This window comes from Canis lupus, chromosome 3 (genome assembly GCF_048164855.1).
Source record: "Canis lupus baileyi chromosome 3, mCanLup2.hap1, whole genome shotgun sequence".
In the NCBI taxonomy this organism is placed as follows: Eukaryota; Metazoa; Chordata; class Mammalia; order Carnivora; family Canidae; genus Canis; species Canis lupus.
In genome coordinates, this window is record NC_132840.1 from 49,516,006 (window position 1) to 49,534,981 (window position 18,976).

General features: G+C 43.9%; 1 protein-coding gene and 1 long non-coding RNA gene across 4 annotated transcripts; one reads left to right on the plus strand and one right to left on the minus strand.

Moving 5' to 3' along the window:
• Positions 1-969: 969 nt before the first annotated feature.
• Positions 970-3,081, minus strand: LOC140630562 (uncharacterized). Of its 2 annotated transcripts, none has more exons than XR_012028289.1 (2): positions 2,253-3,081; positions 970-1,794 (listed from the first exon to the last, which is right to left on the minus strand). It is a non-coding gene; the product is annotated as an uncharacterized lncRNA (long non-coding RNA). The 2 variants fall into 2 exon arrangements; XR_012028288.1 differs by having other exon boundaries at positions 2,064-3,081.
• On the plus strand, positions 2,519-4,742 carry UBB (ubiquitin B). 2 transcript variants are annotated; one of them, XM_072821007.1, is made up of 2 exons: positions 2,519-2,908; positions 3,653-4,742. In XM_072821007.1, the coding sequence occupies exon 2, from the start codon at positions 3,659-3,661 to the stop codon at positions 4,574-4,576; it is 918 nt and encodes a 305-aa protein (XP_072677108.1). In that variant the 5' UTR covers positions 2,519-2,908; positions 3,653-3,658; the 3' UTR covers positions 4,577-4,742. The 2 variants fall into 2 exon arrangements, with proteins under 2 accessions (XP_072677108.1, XP_072677109.1); XM_072821008.1 differs by lacking the exon at positions 2,519-2,908 and adding an exon at positions 3,049-3,191.
• Positions 4,743-18,976: the final 14,234 nt, after the last annotated feature.

Consider the following 18,976-nt stretch of genomic DNA (forward strand, 5'->3'; position numbering starts at 1 on the left):
TGCCACAAAAAAAGCTGAAGCAAAATAACAAAATGTTCAGATTTAATAAAGTTGGGTATTGCTCATATTATCTCCAACTTTCATTTATGTAATATTCCATAATAAACGTTTTAAAGTAGCTATGTTTTATAGGACAGATTTCATAATTTTAAGGCCCAATATAAAGACAATACAGAATTTTTCCCTGTGTTCATTTGGATATCCAATACCAAAGTTTTTAACTAGCTGGTAATGAATCAGGAGTCTCAATTCTATCGAGATAAATAGCCAAATGAGAAAATGACTAACCACCGATGAACCCTATATTTTAATATAATGATAATGTCAAGAAAACAATTGTGAATTTATCATTGGAACCACAGTTTTCTCACAGATCTTTATTAAAAGACATCTAACCCAATGAAATCACTTAGAATCTCTGTTTTTTCCAAAGGAAATGCCTAGGAAAAAACATTTGCCTATGGAGAATAAATAAATGCTGGCTTTTTGCTTTGTATTTTGGTGCTCAAGGTTGTCACAAAATTGTTTTTTTTTCTTTTCCCCAGTTGAACAAAAGGTAAAACTGCACTTCATTGAAGGAACATATATTGAACACAATGCCAAGTATTATGCTAAATTATCAAATTTCTGCTCTTTGGGATTTTTTTCACTCTACTCTCTGACTTGTTTACAAATTATCTTTTACAATTTACTACCAGAAATGATGTCATTATTAAAATGTTCATTTATAAACAGATCATTAAAAAAAAATCACCTTGTTTTACAAGGACAGCACTTGACCTCCTTCTGAAAACATTTTGCTTTGTTGAGGTCACCAAATGTCCCACTTTGGGAAAACATTAAACCAGGAAGCCCTGTGACTAACTTGGTTCTGGCAATCGTTAGAACCCCAAGCGAAGTCATCCCATCCGTCAGGAGATCTCCATTCTAGATTATTCTCACCGCTCAACCTCTATGACTCAGGAGAAGCTGCTAGTTGGTGAAAACAAATTCCAACGCAGTTTAACAAAAATGAAATTTCATACTTTGGGGAAAAAAACATTTTATCAACGACCTCCAAGTCCAAAATTATTTAAAAAAAATTTTTTTTTTTTTAAATTTGGGAGAGAGAGCGAGCACGAGCAGGGGAGAGGCAGGAGAGTGAGAAAGCAGGCTCTCCGCTGAGCAGGGAGCCTAAATCCCAGGGCCTGGAGATCACAACGTGAGCCAAAGTCAGACGCTTAACCAACTGAGCCACCCAGGCGCCCCACAAATTATCTTAAGGAAACTTATTTTCCTGTCATGCAAGTAAGTGGATCTTACCAAGTTTTAGTTTAACTTAAGCTGTCGAGGGGTTAACTCATGAACATCTTTTTTGAATAGTATGCTTAGAAATGTATTTTAAGGACTAGCGACCTTTTTTCTAAGGGGCGTGCAGCTGATTTCTATTAACGTGCAAAACTTCACTCACTTGGGAAGGCTGGAATTACGCCACTAACAACCATCTGCGTGTTTATTTACACCCCCGGCTCCGTGACTCAGACACTGGGCCACGTGTCCCCGAGATTTCCACGCCCCTGTCTGACTCAGGGTGCTCGTGTAATCTCTCCTGGCGAGGCTTGGGGGCCACACCCGGGGGGGAGGGCGAGGGAAGTAAAGCGGGGGGACCAGCTAGAGGTCGGAGCTGGCCAACTCCACCTCCACCGTCGCCTGAGGAGCAAACACGTGAACAGGAGTCCTGTTTTCCTGCAATTCCTCGTCCCCCCGAGCTCGGGTTGTGGGCTTCCTGATCCGCATCTTTTTCCCTACCAGAGTCTGGTGAGACAGCAAGGGGGCAAGAACACTGCAGGTTTCCCAGCGCCACACCTAAGCCGGCCACCGAGTCCCCGGGAGCCTGAGCCGAGCCTCCCAGGGCCTCTACTTGGGGGGAGGGGAGGAGGAGGAGGGAGGGGGAGGCCGCCCCTCCCCCCCAACACACACAAGGGCCCGCCACCAGAGTCTAGCCCTTGTGGGAATCCAGGACAAAAGCATTCCGACTCTTTAAAAAAAAAAAAAAAAAAAAAGTGTCATTAAAGTACCCTCACCCTGCTCTAACCAAGCGCAAAAATAAACCGAGCAGTGCGCGCTCGCGTCAAGATGGGGGCGGGGGAGCGGGTTCGTGCTTCCACGGCGACACTGGCAAAAACAGCGGCGGGCCACACCGTGAGCGCCTCCGAACCCGAACCGGGACGACCTTCCCAGGAAAGTCGCCGCGGACGAAGCTTTTTCCTTACCCAAAGCTAGAAAAACCCAAGACTTAAGGACGGGAGCGGGGGTGCCGGACTTTGGAGGCGGGAGTAATGTAGCCCTTCCCAACCTCCCGCCGGAAGTACCCCATTCTCGCCAAGGCACGCCTCTGTGGCGCACGCGCAGAGTTACTTAGCAACGTCGGCGCTCACCCACCCTAGCTGGAAGCCCAGCAACAACCGAGCCGCCGCGTTTCCCACCAATCAGCGCCTGCCTCGCCTTCGCACGCCTCACCAATCAGCGCCGGCGCCGCAAGGAAGTTTCGAGAGCTTTCGAGGAAGGTCCCCTTAACTCAAATCCATCCGCCTAATCATTTTCCTACTTTTTCCTAAGAGAGGAGAAGAGTCGCCTGGAAGTGAGGGGAGCTGATTTTTTAGAGTCCTTCCTTCGGCTCTGAGGAACTTGGGGCTCGGTCGGGAGGGCCGAACTGGGCCGCGGGAGGTGGGGCCGAGCGAACTATTTTCGGCCGCGTACGGACACGGCGGCTACGTCGGCAGTGATGAGTGACGCAACAGACGCTGCATAAATTTCAGCTCCGCGGAGCCGCGAGCGTTCAGACGCGGCTGGCATTGTTAGGTGGCGGTGTGCTGGTGTGGGGGTGACTGGACGTGATTGACTTCGGTGTCCTTGCGTTCGTTAGCAGGTACTCGCCGGCGGCTTCGGAGTCTTGGGAGAAGTGCGGAGGCTTTCTGAGACCAGGCTGACGGGTTTGGGGGACGGCGGAGCTGGGGGTGCTCAGGGAAGGGGGTTGGGGGAGGGGAGGGCGAGGTGACGCGGCGCTGCGGCGCCCGGCCTTTCCGGAAGAGTGGGCCTTGTTTACGTGAAGGGAGCGGGGGCGGTTGGCGCGCGCGCCGACACTGACTAACCGACTCTTAACCGATGGAGGTTCCATCGCGTCTGCTTCAGAGGGGGAAGGCGGAAAAGAGGTAGTCTAGGGGGATTTTTTAAAACTGTCTGAATTTTGAATCTCAACTCAGTGAAAACTCCCTCACTTCCATTTAAGCAATCTATATTTGTCGAGTTTCGTGTTTTTTTTTTTTTTTAATCTGACGTATTCTGCTTAGGTTTTGGGAACATTCCGGGATGGCGGGAGGGGGTGGTGGGGGTGGGGTGGAAGACGATTTAGTGAAGAGTCTAGAATAGTTAAGGCTCTCGATACTAACCTTTGAAAGTTTTTTTTTTTTTTTTTTTTTTTTAGTCTTCCATCTTTGGTAAATTGAAACCCTGACTAAATTTTTATATTTAGTGGTTAGCTTACGATCAGTAAAAGGGGGGGGGGCTGTGAGAGATGTTGATGAAGTTAATTGTTCATTTTGAAGAATTGAATGTATGTGAAGGTCACCAAGATCCTGAATTGGTATACTAACGATTTCCTTTTAAACTGTAGGTCAAAATGCAGATCTTCGTGAAAACCCTAACCGGCAAGACCATCACCCTGGAGGTGGAGCCCAGTGACACCATCGAAAATGTGAAGGCCAAGATCCAGGATAAAGAGGGCATCCCCCCTGACCAGCAGAGGCTCATCTTTGCAGGCAAGCAGCTGGAAGATGGCCGCACTCTTTCTGATTACAACATCCAGAAAGAGTCAACCCTGCACCTGGTCCTGCGCCTGAGGGGTGGTATGCAGATCTTTGTGAAGACCCTGACCGGCAAGACCATCACCCTGGAGGTGGAGCCCAGTGACACCATCGAAAATGTGAAGGCCAAGATCCAGGATAAAGAGGGCATCCCGCCTGACCAGCAGAGGCTCATCTTTGCAGGCAAGCAGCTGGAAGATGGCCGCACTCTTTCTGATTACAACATCCAGAAAGAGTCAACTCTCCACCTGGTCCTGCGCCTGAGGGGTGGTATGCAGATCTTCGTGAAGACCCTGACCGGCAAGACCATCACCCTGGAGGTGGAGCCCAGTGACACCATCGAAAATGTGAAGGCCAAGATCCAGGATAAAGAGGGCATCCCGCCTGACCAGCAGAGGCTCATCTTTGCAGGCAAGCAGCTGGAAGATGGCCGCACTCTTTCTGATTACAACATCCAGAAAGAGTCAACTCTCCACCTGGTCCTGCGCCTGAGGGGTGGTATGCAGATCTTCGTGAAGACCCTGACCGGCAAGACCATCACCCTGGAGGTGGAGCCCAGTGATACCATTGAAAATGTGAAGGCCAAGATCCAGGATAAAGAGGGCATCCCGCCTGACCAGCAGAGGCTCATCTTTGCAGGCAAGCAGCTGGAAGATGGCCGCACTCTTTCTGATTACAACATCCAGAAAGAGTCAACTCTCCACCTGGTTCTCCGTCTGAGGGGTGGCTGTTAATTCTTCAATCTTGAATTCTTAGTGCCCAATGATGGCATTGCTCTGCACTCTAGCCATTTGCCCCAATTTAAGTTTAGAAATTACCAGTTTCAGTAAGAGCTGAATCACTGGTTTTCTCAATAGCTGTTCAAAATGTTAATAAAAGTTTTGTTGCATGGTAGCATAATTGTGGTCTGTCGTGAAATTATGTAATGGTGTGGGGCTCCTAGCTGATTAAAACTGGTCAAGGAAGGGACTTAGCATTCAGAATATCCATTTCATCAACAGTAAACCATTTTGTTTAAGAAAAAGGTGTGTTGAGTTGTGGGAGATTTATCCTTCGGTCAAGGTCATTTACAAGTTAATGGTTCTGGTGTAATGGGAAACCATTTCTGGGGTATTACCCAATTAAAAATTGAATATGAACACTTAGGGAAAGCCAACATGCCTACTTTCCTCTGCCCAATGGGTGTAAACTAAGCTAATCAAGTAGAACTGAAATTTTGGTTGGGGCTGCTGGGTTGTGATTAACTGATTTACTTGATAACTAGTGCATTACACTCCAGTTTTAACCATTAGTTGTGAAACCATAATCTTGTCTTGAGTACATGAGCTAATAACCAAGAATCCAATGGAATCCTAGTTAACAGGTTTGAAAGAACTCAAAAATTTTAAAAGTATCCTGATCCAAGGCAACTTGATAACTTTGGTGTTAGGCAGCAAATGAAGATGGTTTCTAACAATTTATTAATGTCTGCCCAGTGTGGGGTTGTTGATATCTACCAACTAAGAATGATAAAATCGCAACAAATGAGATTCTCTACTTTGAGGCTGGATAAACTTTGAGCTTTAGATGCAAGCAATTCGAACATGTTTACCAATAAACACTAAACCAATAAAGGTGTAGTTTCCAGTAGAAAAAATTTAAATAAATCTATTTGGGTCTCCTTAACAATGCCTTAAGTGCTCTACATCTTTTTTCCTTTGCTTGTAGTGTAACCAGTATAAATAGCAAATGTGGTTTTCAACTTGGGACATAATTGAGAGTTGCAGAGAGTACAATGTAAGGAGAGAAGTTGGAAGCCTTTTGGTTTTCCCAGGTTTACTCTGTATAGGAAAATAATTTCTGACACAAAAACTAGAAATCTTGAGTGTTGCTGTTAGATTAAGATCTTAAATCAGGGACACCTGGGTGGCACGGAGCATGATCCTGGGGGCCTGGGATTGAGTCCCGCATTGGGCTTCTTGCATGAAGCCTGCTTCTCCCTCTGCCTGTGTCTCTGTCTCATGAATAAATCTTAAAAAAATTTAAGTCTTAAATCAGAAGTGTGTCTTGAGCTGAGCATTGCCTAGAAATGGGTCTAATAGTTTAGATAAAGCTGGCAGTGGCTTGCATAATTTTGGGAACTGTGCCTCAGTATTATTTCTGCCCTAGAAATCTACTTAAATTTGAATATAAAATACTAAATTGGGAGTACTAAAGTTTCTTTTTACCACTTAACATGGCTATTTTCAGTGAATTATTGCACTTGAGCTTTGAGTGCAAATTAGAATGCTTGGGCCAGAAAGGACAAAAACAGCTATTAAACCTTTAGAGGTGGTAGTGAAAAAATCATAAGGTTTAGGGGAACACCATACCCTATTAGGTGGGAAGGATTTCACCATTGGAAGTGACATTCTTTCCAGTCCCAACGTTTTACAGTTGACTTGCTTAAGGCCTATTTCTAGTTCAGGGCAAGCCAGGGACTCCAAGTGCCCTGCCAAGTATGACAGATACCTCATGAAATTCATGATGTTTTATTAGGTATTTTCCTTTTTGGCATGTTCTCAAGCTAGTGCTTTTAAACAGGCTTTTTACTGAATTTTCAGCAGAGTAGGAACAGGCCTTTTACCTGTAGAGAAACTGGGTTTCAAAGAAAAATTTGTCTTGTTCTTTCCCATACTTTTTTTTTTTTTTTTTTTTTTTTCTTTCCCATACTTTGCTTTACATTTAAAGCGTTGAAAACCTTGAGAATAAAAGTATTTCACTGAATAAAAACCAAGTGGTGGTGGTTTGGGCAATAGGACTTGAACAGTTGTACTATTTTTCCCAAATCTTTACTATCTTGGCAGGCTTACAGCTGTATGTAGTCTGAAACTCAAAAGATTTCAGTTTATACCGGTTCTCTCAATCTCTTCTGTAGAGTTCCCTACATATTCATGGATTTTAGCAAATTCTCTGCACAAAACTTGAAAATTGACCAAGGGAAATGCTTTCTAAATGTGTTGGGTCTTCACAACCTGTGCTACCAGTTGAGTTTGGGAAATAGGTTTATCATTCGTGGCCTCAAACCTTGCACTACACTGAATGAAATTGAGGCCAGTTGTAATTTGTGGTTCGTGTTTACTTGACTTTTGGTAAAGTATCAGCAGTACTGTGGGGAAATGTGACAGAGTGGAGTTTTGCTCTTGGGATATCCCAGAAAGGGATGGTGATAAAGATTTGTTTACGTATCTGAATCCAGAATCACTCATTTTTATCCCTTATTCAACTTAATGTTCTTCATTCACTTAGAGTTAGTTCCTGTCTAACTGCTAGTTCTCAATTGCAGTGTTAGTCCGGATGCCAAAGAGCCCATGGGAAGGAAGAGACATATATGCTGCTACAGCCTGTGGTGCAAGAACCCCCCCCCACCCCCACCCACACACACACACAAACCTGCCCTTTAAGGAAATGTTTCCTGGGGATCCCTGGGTGGCGTAGCGGTTTAGCGCCTGCCTTTGGTCCAGGGCGTGATCCTGGAGACCTGGGATCAAATCCCACATCAGGCTCCCGGTGCATGGAGCCTGCTTCTCCCTCTGCCTGTGTCTCTGCCCCTCTCTCTCTCTGTATGACTATCATAAATAAATTTTAAAAAATTAAAAAAAAAAAGGAAGTGTTTCCCAATAAAAGAAGGGTTTCTGTTAATAACCTTCTATTTCTTGTGATCTTCACTGAAAGAGTGTTCATCATACCTGTGTGCAAAGATCTGCTAAAAGAGGGCCCCCCTGGGTGGTTTAGTTGAGTGTGTGACTCAGAGTTGTGAGTTTGAGCCTCCTGTTGGGTGTAGAGATTACCTAAATCTTTAAAAACAACAAAAGTGCTGAAAACATGCTTGATATACTGAAGGCAGTAGGGTCCAGGTGCTAGTCTGTGTCCTGATGTCACTCCAAGATAGTTTTTGCCAGTTCTCGGTGAAATGAAAAAGGACAACAGCACAGTTAATTTTACATAATTTGTGCCTTCTGTAAAAATGTTGCGTGCGGCCCTGAAGAAAAGACTACTTGAGTTCAAATCACTACACCACCTGCTGGCTTGTAACCTTGGGCAACTATTTATCCTGTCAGTACATCAGATTCCTCATCTAAAAATAGTGTTAATTACACCTATCTCCGAATAGGAGGATTATATGTTAAAGTGCTTAAAACTGCAAAAACTTGCTTGTTGCTTATACTGCTATTTATTGCAATAGCAAAATTGGAAATGACCTATAATTGCCCATGAAAGGAGAGTCGTCACATTATAATACAATAAAGAATATGGGAGGTAGAAACTGACATGAAATAACATTAAAGTAAGTGAGGGTATCCCTGGGTGGCTCAGCGGTTTAGCACCTGCCTTCCGCCCAGGGTGTGATCCTGGAGACCTGAGATCGAGTCCCTCATTGGGCTCCCTGCATGGAATCTGCTTCTTCCTCTGCCTGTGTCTGTACCTCTCTCTCTGTGTCTCATGAATAAATAAATAAAATCTTTTTAAAAATTAAAAATTAAGTGAAAAATGCTCTAGAAGCAAATGGGTGCGTAAGCATGTGGGAAGGTTTAACATTGGTTACTTCAGGAGAGTAGGGAATGTATTTTTAATTCCTTTCTAGATATTTTCAAATCTGCCACCCATCAGCTTTCAGGAAGACAAGCCATTTACAACATAACAGCATTTTTCACAAGCAGCCCCTGTTCAAGAGCCAGTGATGTAATTCTGAAGTCAAATTGTGCTCCCGAATTGGATAGAGTCAACTTTCTGCACAAGTCTCTTTCATTCTCTGTGGATCACCCAGGACCTCTGGAAACTACATCTCATGAGACTTCTTGAACCTCAACACACTTCATTTTAGTTCTACTCTGCTCATTCCTCAAAAACTCTGTCAGGGCAAGCCATGACTCCCCTTTATTTAGGCCTAACCAACTCTGAATGGAAGCTTCAGACAAATGTAGATTTTGGGGAAAGGATCTTGCACTTTGTGCAACCATATTAACAGAAAAATAAGTGCTAAGATTGCTTCCTTTTCCATACTTTCTTGATCCCATCACTATCCTTATCCTTCGTTTTGGGAGTGGGGGAGATCCTCAGAAATAGAGTGGTAAAGCTTACTCTCCAGCTTGCAGGTCTCACCCAACCCCTATAATTTATTCCAGCATCTACTCTTCTGACCACCCAACACCTACCAGGACTCCTCTTGAGGAATGTTGGTACCTTCAGAAAACTCTGGTTTCCATGTTTCTCAAACTTTGTCCTCCAAACTCCAACCACTATAAAAAGGATGCTGTGGTCACAAGAGCTCAGTGGCAGGTTTGTTATCTCCCTCCTGGAGACTTAAAATGTGCAGTACCATATTAAAGCCTCCATGGAGTTCTGCTTTGAAGAACTGGTTTAATGCTTTTATCGCAGTGTTTTCCAATTTCCAATTTCACTTTCCTTTTTGATCAATTAATATCCTCCCACTTTGAGAAATACTATTCAAGCTATGACCTCTCCCCTGCCTCCCTAACTAGCACTGCTGATTGTGATTGGTCCCAGTATTAATTTTTTACTCAAATCACAGTGATTATAACGCAGTTGGAAAGATTCAATAAAAAAATAACGTATATAGAGTGAAACATGAAAGTCCTATTCCAGTGTCGCTCCCCAGAACTTAGTCTTCCATACTTACCTTTCTCTGTGCTATTTGATAAGTTTGGTGTGTCTACCACGAGATTATTTTCAATGTGCTTACATATTTATGTATTATATGAAAATGGTTTTTAAATTATACATAAATGCAATCATACAGACATATTGCTTGGAGACGCTTCCATGCCAGTACATGTAGGTCCACTTCAATCTTTCTGAAATACTGCAATATATTTCATCGTGTAGATACATACTGTATTTTACCCATTTCCTTACTGATTAATACTAGGTTGTTTTTATTTTCTTTTACTATTAATGCTGCAATGAACATCCTTGTTAATGCCTTTTATCATATATGTACAAATGTTTCTTCAGGATATACCTAGTGGTAGGTAATGGAAGTGAAATTATATCAAAGAATATGTCTTTTTAAAAAAAAAGATTTTATTTATTTATTCATGAGAGACACAGAAAAGAGAGAGGCAGAGACATAGGCAGAGGGAGAAGCAGACTCCCTGTAGGGAACCTGATACAGGACTTGATCCCAGGACCTTAGGATCACAACCTGGACTGAAGGCAGGCGCCCGACTGCTAAGCCACACAGGAGTCCCAAATATGTCATTTTTTAAAAAATATTTTATTTATTTATTCATGAGAGACAGAAAAGAGAAAGGCAGAGACACAGGCAGAGGGAGAAGCAAGCTCCCTGCGGGGAACCTGATACAGGACTTGATCCCAGGACCTCAGGATCACGACCTGAGCCAAAGGCATATGCTCAACCACTGAGCCACCCAGGCACCCCAAGAATATGGCATTCTATTTTATTTATTTTTTTAAAAGATTTTATTATTTATTCATCAGAGACAGAGAGGGAAGCAGAGGCACAGGCAGAGGGAGAAGCAGGCTCCCTGTGGGGAGCCTGATGTGGGACTGGATCCTAGAACCCCAGGATCAGGATCTGAGCCAAAGTCAGACACTCAACCACTGAGTCACCCAGGTGCCCCAAGAATATAGCATTTTAAAACTCATGATTACTACAAAATTGCCCTTCAAAAAGATCCTACCACACACAACGGAATATTATTCAGCCTTAAAAAGAGGAAATTCTGACACATGCTATGGTGTGGATAAAACTTGGAGATATAATGCTAAGGGAAATAAATCATTCACAAAAGGGCAACTATTGTATGATTCCCTACATATATGAAGTACCTAAAGTCATCAAATTCATAGACACAGAGTAGAATGGTGGTTACCAGGGGCTTAGGGGAAGGGAAAGAAGAACTAGTTGTTAGTGGGTATGAAGTTTTATTTTGGGAAGATGAAAAAGTTCTACAGATGATAATAGTCTTGGTTGCACAACAATGTGAATGCCACTGATCTGTACACGTCAAAGGGTTAAAATGGTAAATATTTTGTTATTTTTTTACCACCATAAAAAGCTATACCAATATAAATTTCCACCAAATCTGCATAAGAGTACTAGTCCTCCATTTCTTTGTTAATATGCATTATGAATCATTCCAATTTTGGATACGTTGAGGGGCGAAAAATGACACTTTATTGTTTTAATTCGCATGTCTCTTATTAAAATTGTGAGATTACAGTAGATTACAGTTACACTGGAGCAGATGGTCCTCCTTCTGATATACAGATACAAGATAAATAGTAGCCTAATGCTACATCACAATATCTATGCCATTGACCTCTTTTTGTCTCATCACACAGGCATTTTACCACCTCACATCCTCACAAGAAGAAGGGTGGGTACAGTACAATATGATGTTGCAAGAGGGAGAGACAGCACATTCACATAATTTTTATTACAGTATGTTATTATAATTGTCTTATAATCTCTTACTGTGCTTAATTTATGAGTTAAACTTTATCATAGGTATGTACGTTTAGGAAAAAAACACAGTGTGTATACAGGGTTCAGTATTACCTGCAGTCTCAGACATCCACTGGGGGTCTTGGAATGTATTCCCCACAGATAAGGGGGAGACTACTGTAGACACCTTTGTGTTTTTCTGACATCAATTTTTATTGTGAATTACCTATTCACATCTTTGCCGATTCTTTTTTTTTTAAGACTTTCTTTATGTATTCATGAGAGACACACAGAAAGAGGCAGAAATATAGGTAGAGGGAGAAGCAGTCTCCCTGCACAACGCCAGATGCAGGACTCCATTGGGGACCCTGGGATCATGCCCTGAGCCTAAGACAGATGCTCAACCACTGAGCCACCCAGGTGCCCCTTTTTGCCTATTATTAATTTGTAGGACCTCTTTATATATTCTAAAAAGTAATAATTTAACTCTTATAATCGTGGTAAATAGAGACTTTCAGACTTATTTCAGACTTTGCTTATGATTTCTTGTAAAAACAGAAGTTTTGGGTTTTTAAGCTTTTTTTTAAGTTAAATTTTATTCAGTTAACATGCAGTGCAATATTCGTTTCTGGAGTAGAATTTGCTGATTCATCCTACAACACCCAGTGCTCATCACAAAAAGTGCCTCCCTTAAAACTCTTCACTCATCTATTCCAACCCCCACTATTTTTTTTTTTTTTTTTTTAAGAAATCACTATATGTGCAACTCTGAGATCGAGTTACATGCTCCTCGGACCCACCCAGCCAGGCACCCCCAGAAATTTTGAACTTGAAAAAGAATCTGGTGAGACACCTGGATGGCACAGTCCGTTGAGGATCCAACTCCTGAATTTGGCTCAGGTCATGATATCAGGGTCCTTAGATCAAGTCCCTCCTCAGAAGACACAGACGTGGCCAACAAGCACATGAGAAAATGCTCCGCATCACTGGCCATCAGGGAGATACAAATCCAAACCAAAATGAGATACCACCTCACACCAGTGAGGATGGGGAAAATTAACAAGACAGGAAACAACAAATGTTGGAGAGGATGTGGAGAAAGGGGGGCCCTCTTGCACTGTTGATGGGAATGTGAACTGGTACAGACACTCTGGAAAACTGTGTGGAGGTTCCTCAAAGAGTAAAATAAAAGTAGGGGGCAGCCCTGGTGGCGCAGCGGTTTGGCGCCGCCTGCAGCCTGGGGCGTGATTCTGGAGACCCGGGATCGAGTCCCACGTCAGGCTCCCTGCATGGAGCCTGCTTCTCCCTCTGCCTGTGTCTCTGCCTTTCTCTCTCTGTGTCTATGAATAAATAAATTTAAAAAAAATCTTAAAAAAAAAAAAATAGACCTGTCCTACGACTGAGCAATTGCACTGCTGGGGATTTACCCTAAAGATACAGATGCAGTGAAACGCCGGGACACCTGCACCCCGATGTTTCTAGCAGCAATGTCCACAATAGCCAAACTGTGGAAGGAGCCTCGGTGTCCATCGAAAGATGAATGGATAAAGATGTGGTCTATGTATACAATGAAATATTCCTCAACCATTAGAAACGACAAATACCCACCATTTGCTTCAACAAGGAGGGACCTGGAGGGTATTATGCTGAGTGAAATAAGTCAATCGGAGAAGGACAAACATTATATGGTCTCATTCATTTGGGGAATATAAAAAATAGTGAAAGGGAATAAAGGGGAAAGTCGAAAAAATGAGTGGGAAATATCAGAAAGAGAGACAGAACATGAGAGACTCCTAACTCTGGGAAACGAACAAGGGGTGGTGGAAAGGGAAGTGGGAGGAGGGTGGGGGTGACTGGGTGACGGGCACTGAGGGGGGCACTTGGCGGGATGAGCACTGGGTGGGTGTTATGCTATATGTTGGCAAATTGAACTCCAATTAAAAAAAAAAAAAAAGTCCCTCCTCTGGCTCCAGGCTCAGCAGGAAGTCTGCTCCAGATTCTCTCCAGCTCCCTTTGCCCCTTCCCCCTGTACTCTCTCTCTGTCAAATAATACATACTTACATAAATCTTTTTTAAAAAGGCAAAAGAACCCGGCAATCTTTTTCTTTATGACTTCTGGACCAAAAAAAAAAAAAAGTGAATGTATAAAAAAAAGTGAATGTATAACGCTTTTAATAACTATTTATAATACATTTTTTTAAAGTGATCACATAATGTTTCTCCCCATTCTGGGATAAGAGTCAGGAAAAGGAAATCGCCACACTCAGGATTTCCAGATCATAGTAGCATTTTGGCTCCCAGGGATCAATAAACTAGCGACAGACTCCTTAGAGCCACTGAGTATCCACTGATTAATACCTCTCATGTCAATAGTGACTTTGACATTTTTTTTTTAAAGATTCTATTTATTTTTTTGAGAGAGAGAGTAGGGAGAGGAACAGAGGGAGAAGGACAAGCAGACTCCATGCTGACCACAGAGCCTGACGAGATGGCCCCTGCTATATTGTTAATACTCACAATACACTGAAAGCAAACTAAATGTGCATAGAAGTGAGTAAAGATGGGGTGCCTGGGTGGCTCAGTCAGTTAAGCCTCTGCCTTCTGTTCAGGTCATGATCCCCAGGTCCTAAGATGAAGCCCCTGTCAGGCTTCCTGCTCAGCAGGGAGTGTTCTCCTCTTTCTCTCTCTCCCTCTTGCCCCTCCCCATTGCTCATTCTCCCTCTCTCTCTCTCTCTCTCTCAAATAAATAAATAAAATCTTTTTAAAAAGTGAGTAAATGTGTTCCTACTTATCTGAACAAGGAGATATTTATAGTTTAATGATTTTGTATACACATAATATAATTCTGGAAGGATATATAAGATGTGGCTAAGGATGGTTGGTTCCAATAAGGGAATTGGAAAGGGATACATCCTTTTCACTACGGAATATCTTTTGGTGTTTTTTTTTTTTTAAGATTTTATTTATTTATTCATGAGAGATACACACAGAGAGAGAGAGAGACAGAGACAGAGAGAGAAAGAGAGAGGCAGAGACACAGGCAGAGGGAGAAGCAGGCTCCATGCAGGAAGCCCGATACAGGACTCGATTTCGGGACTCTAGGATCACGCCCTGGGCGGAAGGCAGGCTCCAAATCGCTGAGCCACCCAGGGATCCCAAGGAATATCTTTTGAACTGCTTAAATTTTCACCATGGGCAGCTGTTATCTATTCAAATAAATAAATAAATAAAAGTTCATATTTATTTGATGAGTGAGATTTAGCTCCTTTTTTTTCTTTCTGTGAACTCTGTTCATATCTGCAATTTTTAAGAAAGATTTCTTTATTTGAGAGAGAAAGAGAGCAAGCGAGTGTGTGTGAGGGGGGTGGTCAAAAGGAGAAGGACAGAGAGAATCTCCAGCAGACTCCCTCCTGAGTGAGGAGCCCAATGCATGGCTCAATCCCACCACCCCAAGATCATACCTGAGCCAAAATCAAGAGTTGGATGCTCAACCAACTGAGCCACCCAGGCATCCCTCATATCCTCAGGGTTTTTTTTTTTGTTTTGTTTTGTTTTTCTGCCTTTTTAAATATTTTATTTATTTATTTGACAGAGAGAGCACAAGCAGTGGGAGTGGCAGGCAGAGGGAGATGGAGAAACAGGATCCCCGCAGAGCAGGGACCCCAACGTAGGGCTCGATCGCAGGACCCTGGGATCATGTCCCAAGCCAAAGGCAGACCCCCCGCAACCAACTGAGCCATCAAAGCACCCCATATCCTCAGTTTTTAAAAATTCTGTTCTGGGGCACCTGGGTAGTTCAGCAGTTGAGCATCAGCCTTCGGCTCAGGTCATGATCCCGGGGTCCTTGGATCAAGTCCCACATCAAGTTCCCCACAGGGAGCCTGCTTCTCCTTCTGCCTGTGTCTCTGCCTCTCTCTGTATGTCTCTCATGAATAAATAAAATCTTTAAAAAAAATCTGTTCTGCTGTCTTATTGGTTTGTAAAAGCTCATTGTATGTTACGAATATTTCATTGGTGGTGCAGATATTGCAATTTTGTTTAGCAATAGAATTTTAGAATTTCAAGAACTTCCTCATAATTATGAGGCATTTAAGGCAGTTTGCCAGGATCCTAAAAATACAATCCCACATTTTTTACATGGTTTTCTATTCATTCCAACAGATATTTGTAGAATTAGGTTGTTTTTTAAAATATTTTATTTATTTGGGATCCCTGGGTGGCGCAGCGGTTTAGCGCCTGCCTTTGGCCCAGGGCGCGATCCTGGAGACCCTGGATTGAATCCCAAGTCGGGCTCCCGGTGCATGGAGCCTGCTTCTCCCTCTGCCTCTCTCTCTCTCTCTCTCTCTGACTATCATAAATAAATAAAAATTTAAAAAAATATATTTTATTTATTTGAGAGAGAGATAGTGACAGAGAGCGCAAGTGGGGAGGAGAGGGAGCAGCTCGATCCCAGGACCCTGAGTTCATGACTTGAGCCGAACGAAGGCAGACACTTAACTGACTGATCCACCCAGGTGCCCTAAATAGGTGTTATTTACCAGGTCCTTAAGCAGTCCCAGAGCTGCACCCTTCTCTCTTGCTCCTGGCACCGGAGTAAGGGTCTAGGCTCCATGTATACAGCTGGCATCAAAAGGAGCCTCAAGAAAGGCAAGCTTAGCAGAGCCAGGCATCCATCTGCTTGCTGTAGGGACGGGTGTGAACCTCCTGCAGGAAGGGTGGTGGTAAGTCCTGGGGCCAAAAGGCTCTGCTGGGCACCGCAGACAGCACGGAGGCCCATGCTGCAGACTCTCAACATGTGGCACAGGCCTTACAAACACTGGCCTTGAGGAGGAGGGGCAATGCTCCCAACATTCGGATCTGCTCTTCTCACGCTGAGTCAGAGTGGAAAAAATTCATGGGAGCATGCAGCAAAGGGAATGTTTCAATCCCTGAGGGAGAGAAGGACCTTTCAGACTTATCCGAGGAAGACCTTACTTCCATGGGAGAATGCCATCTCTCGACCATGCCCAGCAGATCAAGGTCACCACCTCTCACTTTCCAGATCAGCTGGCAGCCTCCAACACCTCCTGCTTCCCCTCAACTTCCTGTGAAGCAGCCCCTCAGCCCCTCCCATGACTGTGAAAGTGGTTTTTCCCCAGCAGCAGGTCTGCACATAATTTCCTTTAGAAACTGAGATGGCCAGCTCTCTTTAATTCAGAAGCTCTGATGGCCTTTTAGGTAAACTGACTCCTCTCTTTCCTCCCCTGAGTTTTTCCTGGAAGCAGCTTGACAGGACTTACTGGAACAATATGGCTCCAGTCCCCACACCAGCCACCGCTTTGAGAAGTAGGAGGCACAGAGCCATCCAAGGTCATGACCAGAGGGGCTTGAAAAAAAGACCTCCAGAGATAAGAAGACAGAGGTTGTAGGGGCACGAGTAGGGGCTGGAAGATTCTGCAGAGTGTGCACAGTGGCTTGTCTGGGCCTCGGCCTTCCCGGAGCTGCTGACACATCTATTGTCTCCTTTTTTCTGCAAGAACACAAATTGAGGCTGCTCTGGTTTCTGGTAATGTGCCGATGATTTCCTCAACGTGGCTGCTGCTCTGAAGACTAACTTCAGCCGCCTAAAATGGTTCACTTGATTCTCTTCCCACTCTGTCTTCCCCACTCATGTTTCAGGCCAGAGCAGCACAGCATAACTGGGCTCCATTCACTGCTTCAGGCAAGCATGGCCCAAAACAGGTCTTCTTCTTTTTTTTTTCTTGATTTTTAAAAGAGATTTTATTTATTTATTCATAAGAGACACACACAGAGAGAGGCAGAGACCCAGGCAGAGGGAGAAGCAGGTTCCCTGTGGGGAGCCCGATGCAGGACTTGGTCCCAGGACCCCGGGATCATGACCTAAGCCAAAGGCAGACACTCAACCACTGAGCCACCCAGGTGCCTCTTTTACTTTTTTTTTTTTTTTTAAAGAATTTATTTATTCCTTTGAGAGAGACAGAGACAGAGACAGAGCACAAGCAGGGGGAAAGGCAGAGGGAGAGGGAGAAGCAGACTCCCTGTTGAGCAGGGAGCCTGATATGGGGCTCAATTCCAGGACCCTGAGACCATGACCTACTCCCAATGGAGACACTTAACTGACTAAGCCACCTAGTCACTCTGAAAAAATTTTTAAAGATTTTATTAATTTATTCATGAGATACACACAAAGAGAGGCAGAGACATAGGCAGAGGGAGAAGCAGGCTCCCAGGAGCCTGATTTGGGACTCGATCCCAAGACCCTGGGATCATGACCTGAGCCAAAGGCAGATGCTCAACCACTGAGCCACCTAGGCACCCCCTGACATTTTTTTAACATAGAAAATTTTAATGAAGTTAAGGGCTCATACCAAAAGGCATACCACAAAGTAATTATGACATCTGAGCAGGCTCTCTCAGGTGACCCCAAACCACAGAATGTAAGCAGAGGAGGTACAGACACAAGCGTTCTGTGGGGCATGGTTTAGGTTTGCCCAGAAAGAAGGGCTTTCTTTGAAGGATAAACCTCATCCCTTCAAAGAGTTCTGTGTGAATCCGGGCCCAAAAACATCTCCTGAGGAAAGGAGTCTGTTGTTCTAAGACTTACTCTAAAGCCTCATATTTATGGAAATACAACTGCACTTTCTTGCCACATGCAGAAGTACAAGGGCTACCAGACAAATGGGCTCAGCCTGTCACTGAGTGGATACAGACAAGTAAACAGATACTTGTAATTTGGGGTGGTGAATACAAGACTGGACTGGGGGGCAAACGCAGCTTCTGGGTGTGGGAAAGAAAGAGGGGAAAGGGGGGCACATGGGCGATTCAGTGATTGAGCATCTGCCTTTGGCTCAGGGCATGACCCCAGGGTCCTGGGATTGAATCTCACATCCGGCTCCCCACAGGGAGTCTGCATCTCTGCCTCTTTTTCTGGGTCTCTCATGAATAAATAAATAAAATCTTAAAAAAAAAAAAAGTGAGAAAGGGAAAGTTGTGAAAAATCTCTTGGGGTGACGGGGAGGGATGAGCTATTTGGGACCACAAACACAAAATGAAGGACTGGACTTCTGATCCTGCTTTTCCCCCACCATTTCCTTGGGACACACAGTACCTGCCTTCCCCTCTGCAGTGACTCAGATCTCTGCTCCAGGTGTACTCGGAATCAAATCAGGGCTGCCCACACATCAGGGTTTGGGAGATGCTGAGAAAAACAGATGTGGACAGACTGACTTCCTGTGGTTGCTTACTCACCCCTGACTCCAAACACCCAAGGAGGGACATTTTTAGGGGTGAGTCCTAATGCTGCTTCTCTCCGGAGAGCAAAGCGTAAAAACATATCCTGAAAGTTGTTTCATGGGGTAAGAAGTGGCTGGCTGTATTTTAGTTTTGTTTCTTTCTTTTTTCTTTTTCTTTTCTTTTCTTTTTTTTTAAGATTTTATTTATTTATTCATGAGAGACACACACGGAGAGAGGCAGAGTCATAGAGAGAAGCGGGCTCCTCGTAGAGAGCCTGATGCGGGGCTCAATCCTGGGACTCCAGGACCACGCCCTGGGTCGAAGGCAGGCACTAAATCACTGAGCCACACAGGGATCCCCTGTTTCTTTTCTTTTTAAGATTTTATTTAGTTACTTGAGAGAGAAAGAGAGTTCAAGCAGAAAGGAAGGGCAGAGGGAGAGGAAGAAGCAG

What these genes read in the sequence shown, in the direction of transcription:
- UBB (XM_072821007.1), top strand. Translation starts at nt 3,659, where the DNA reads ATGCAGATCTTCGTGAAAACCCTAACCGGCAAGACCATCACCCTGGAG.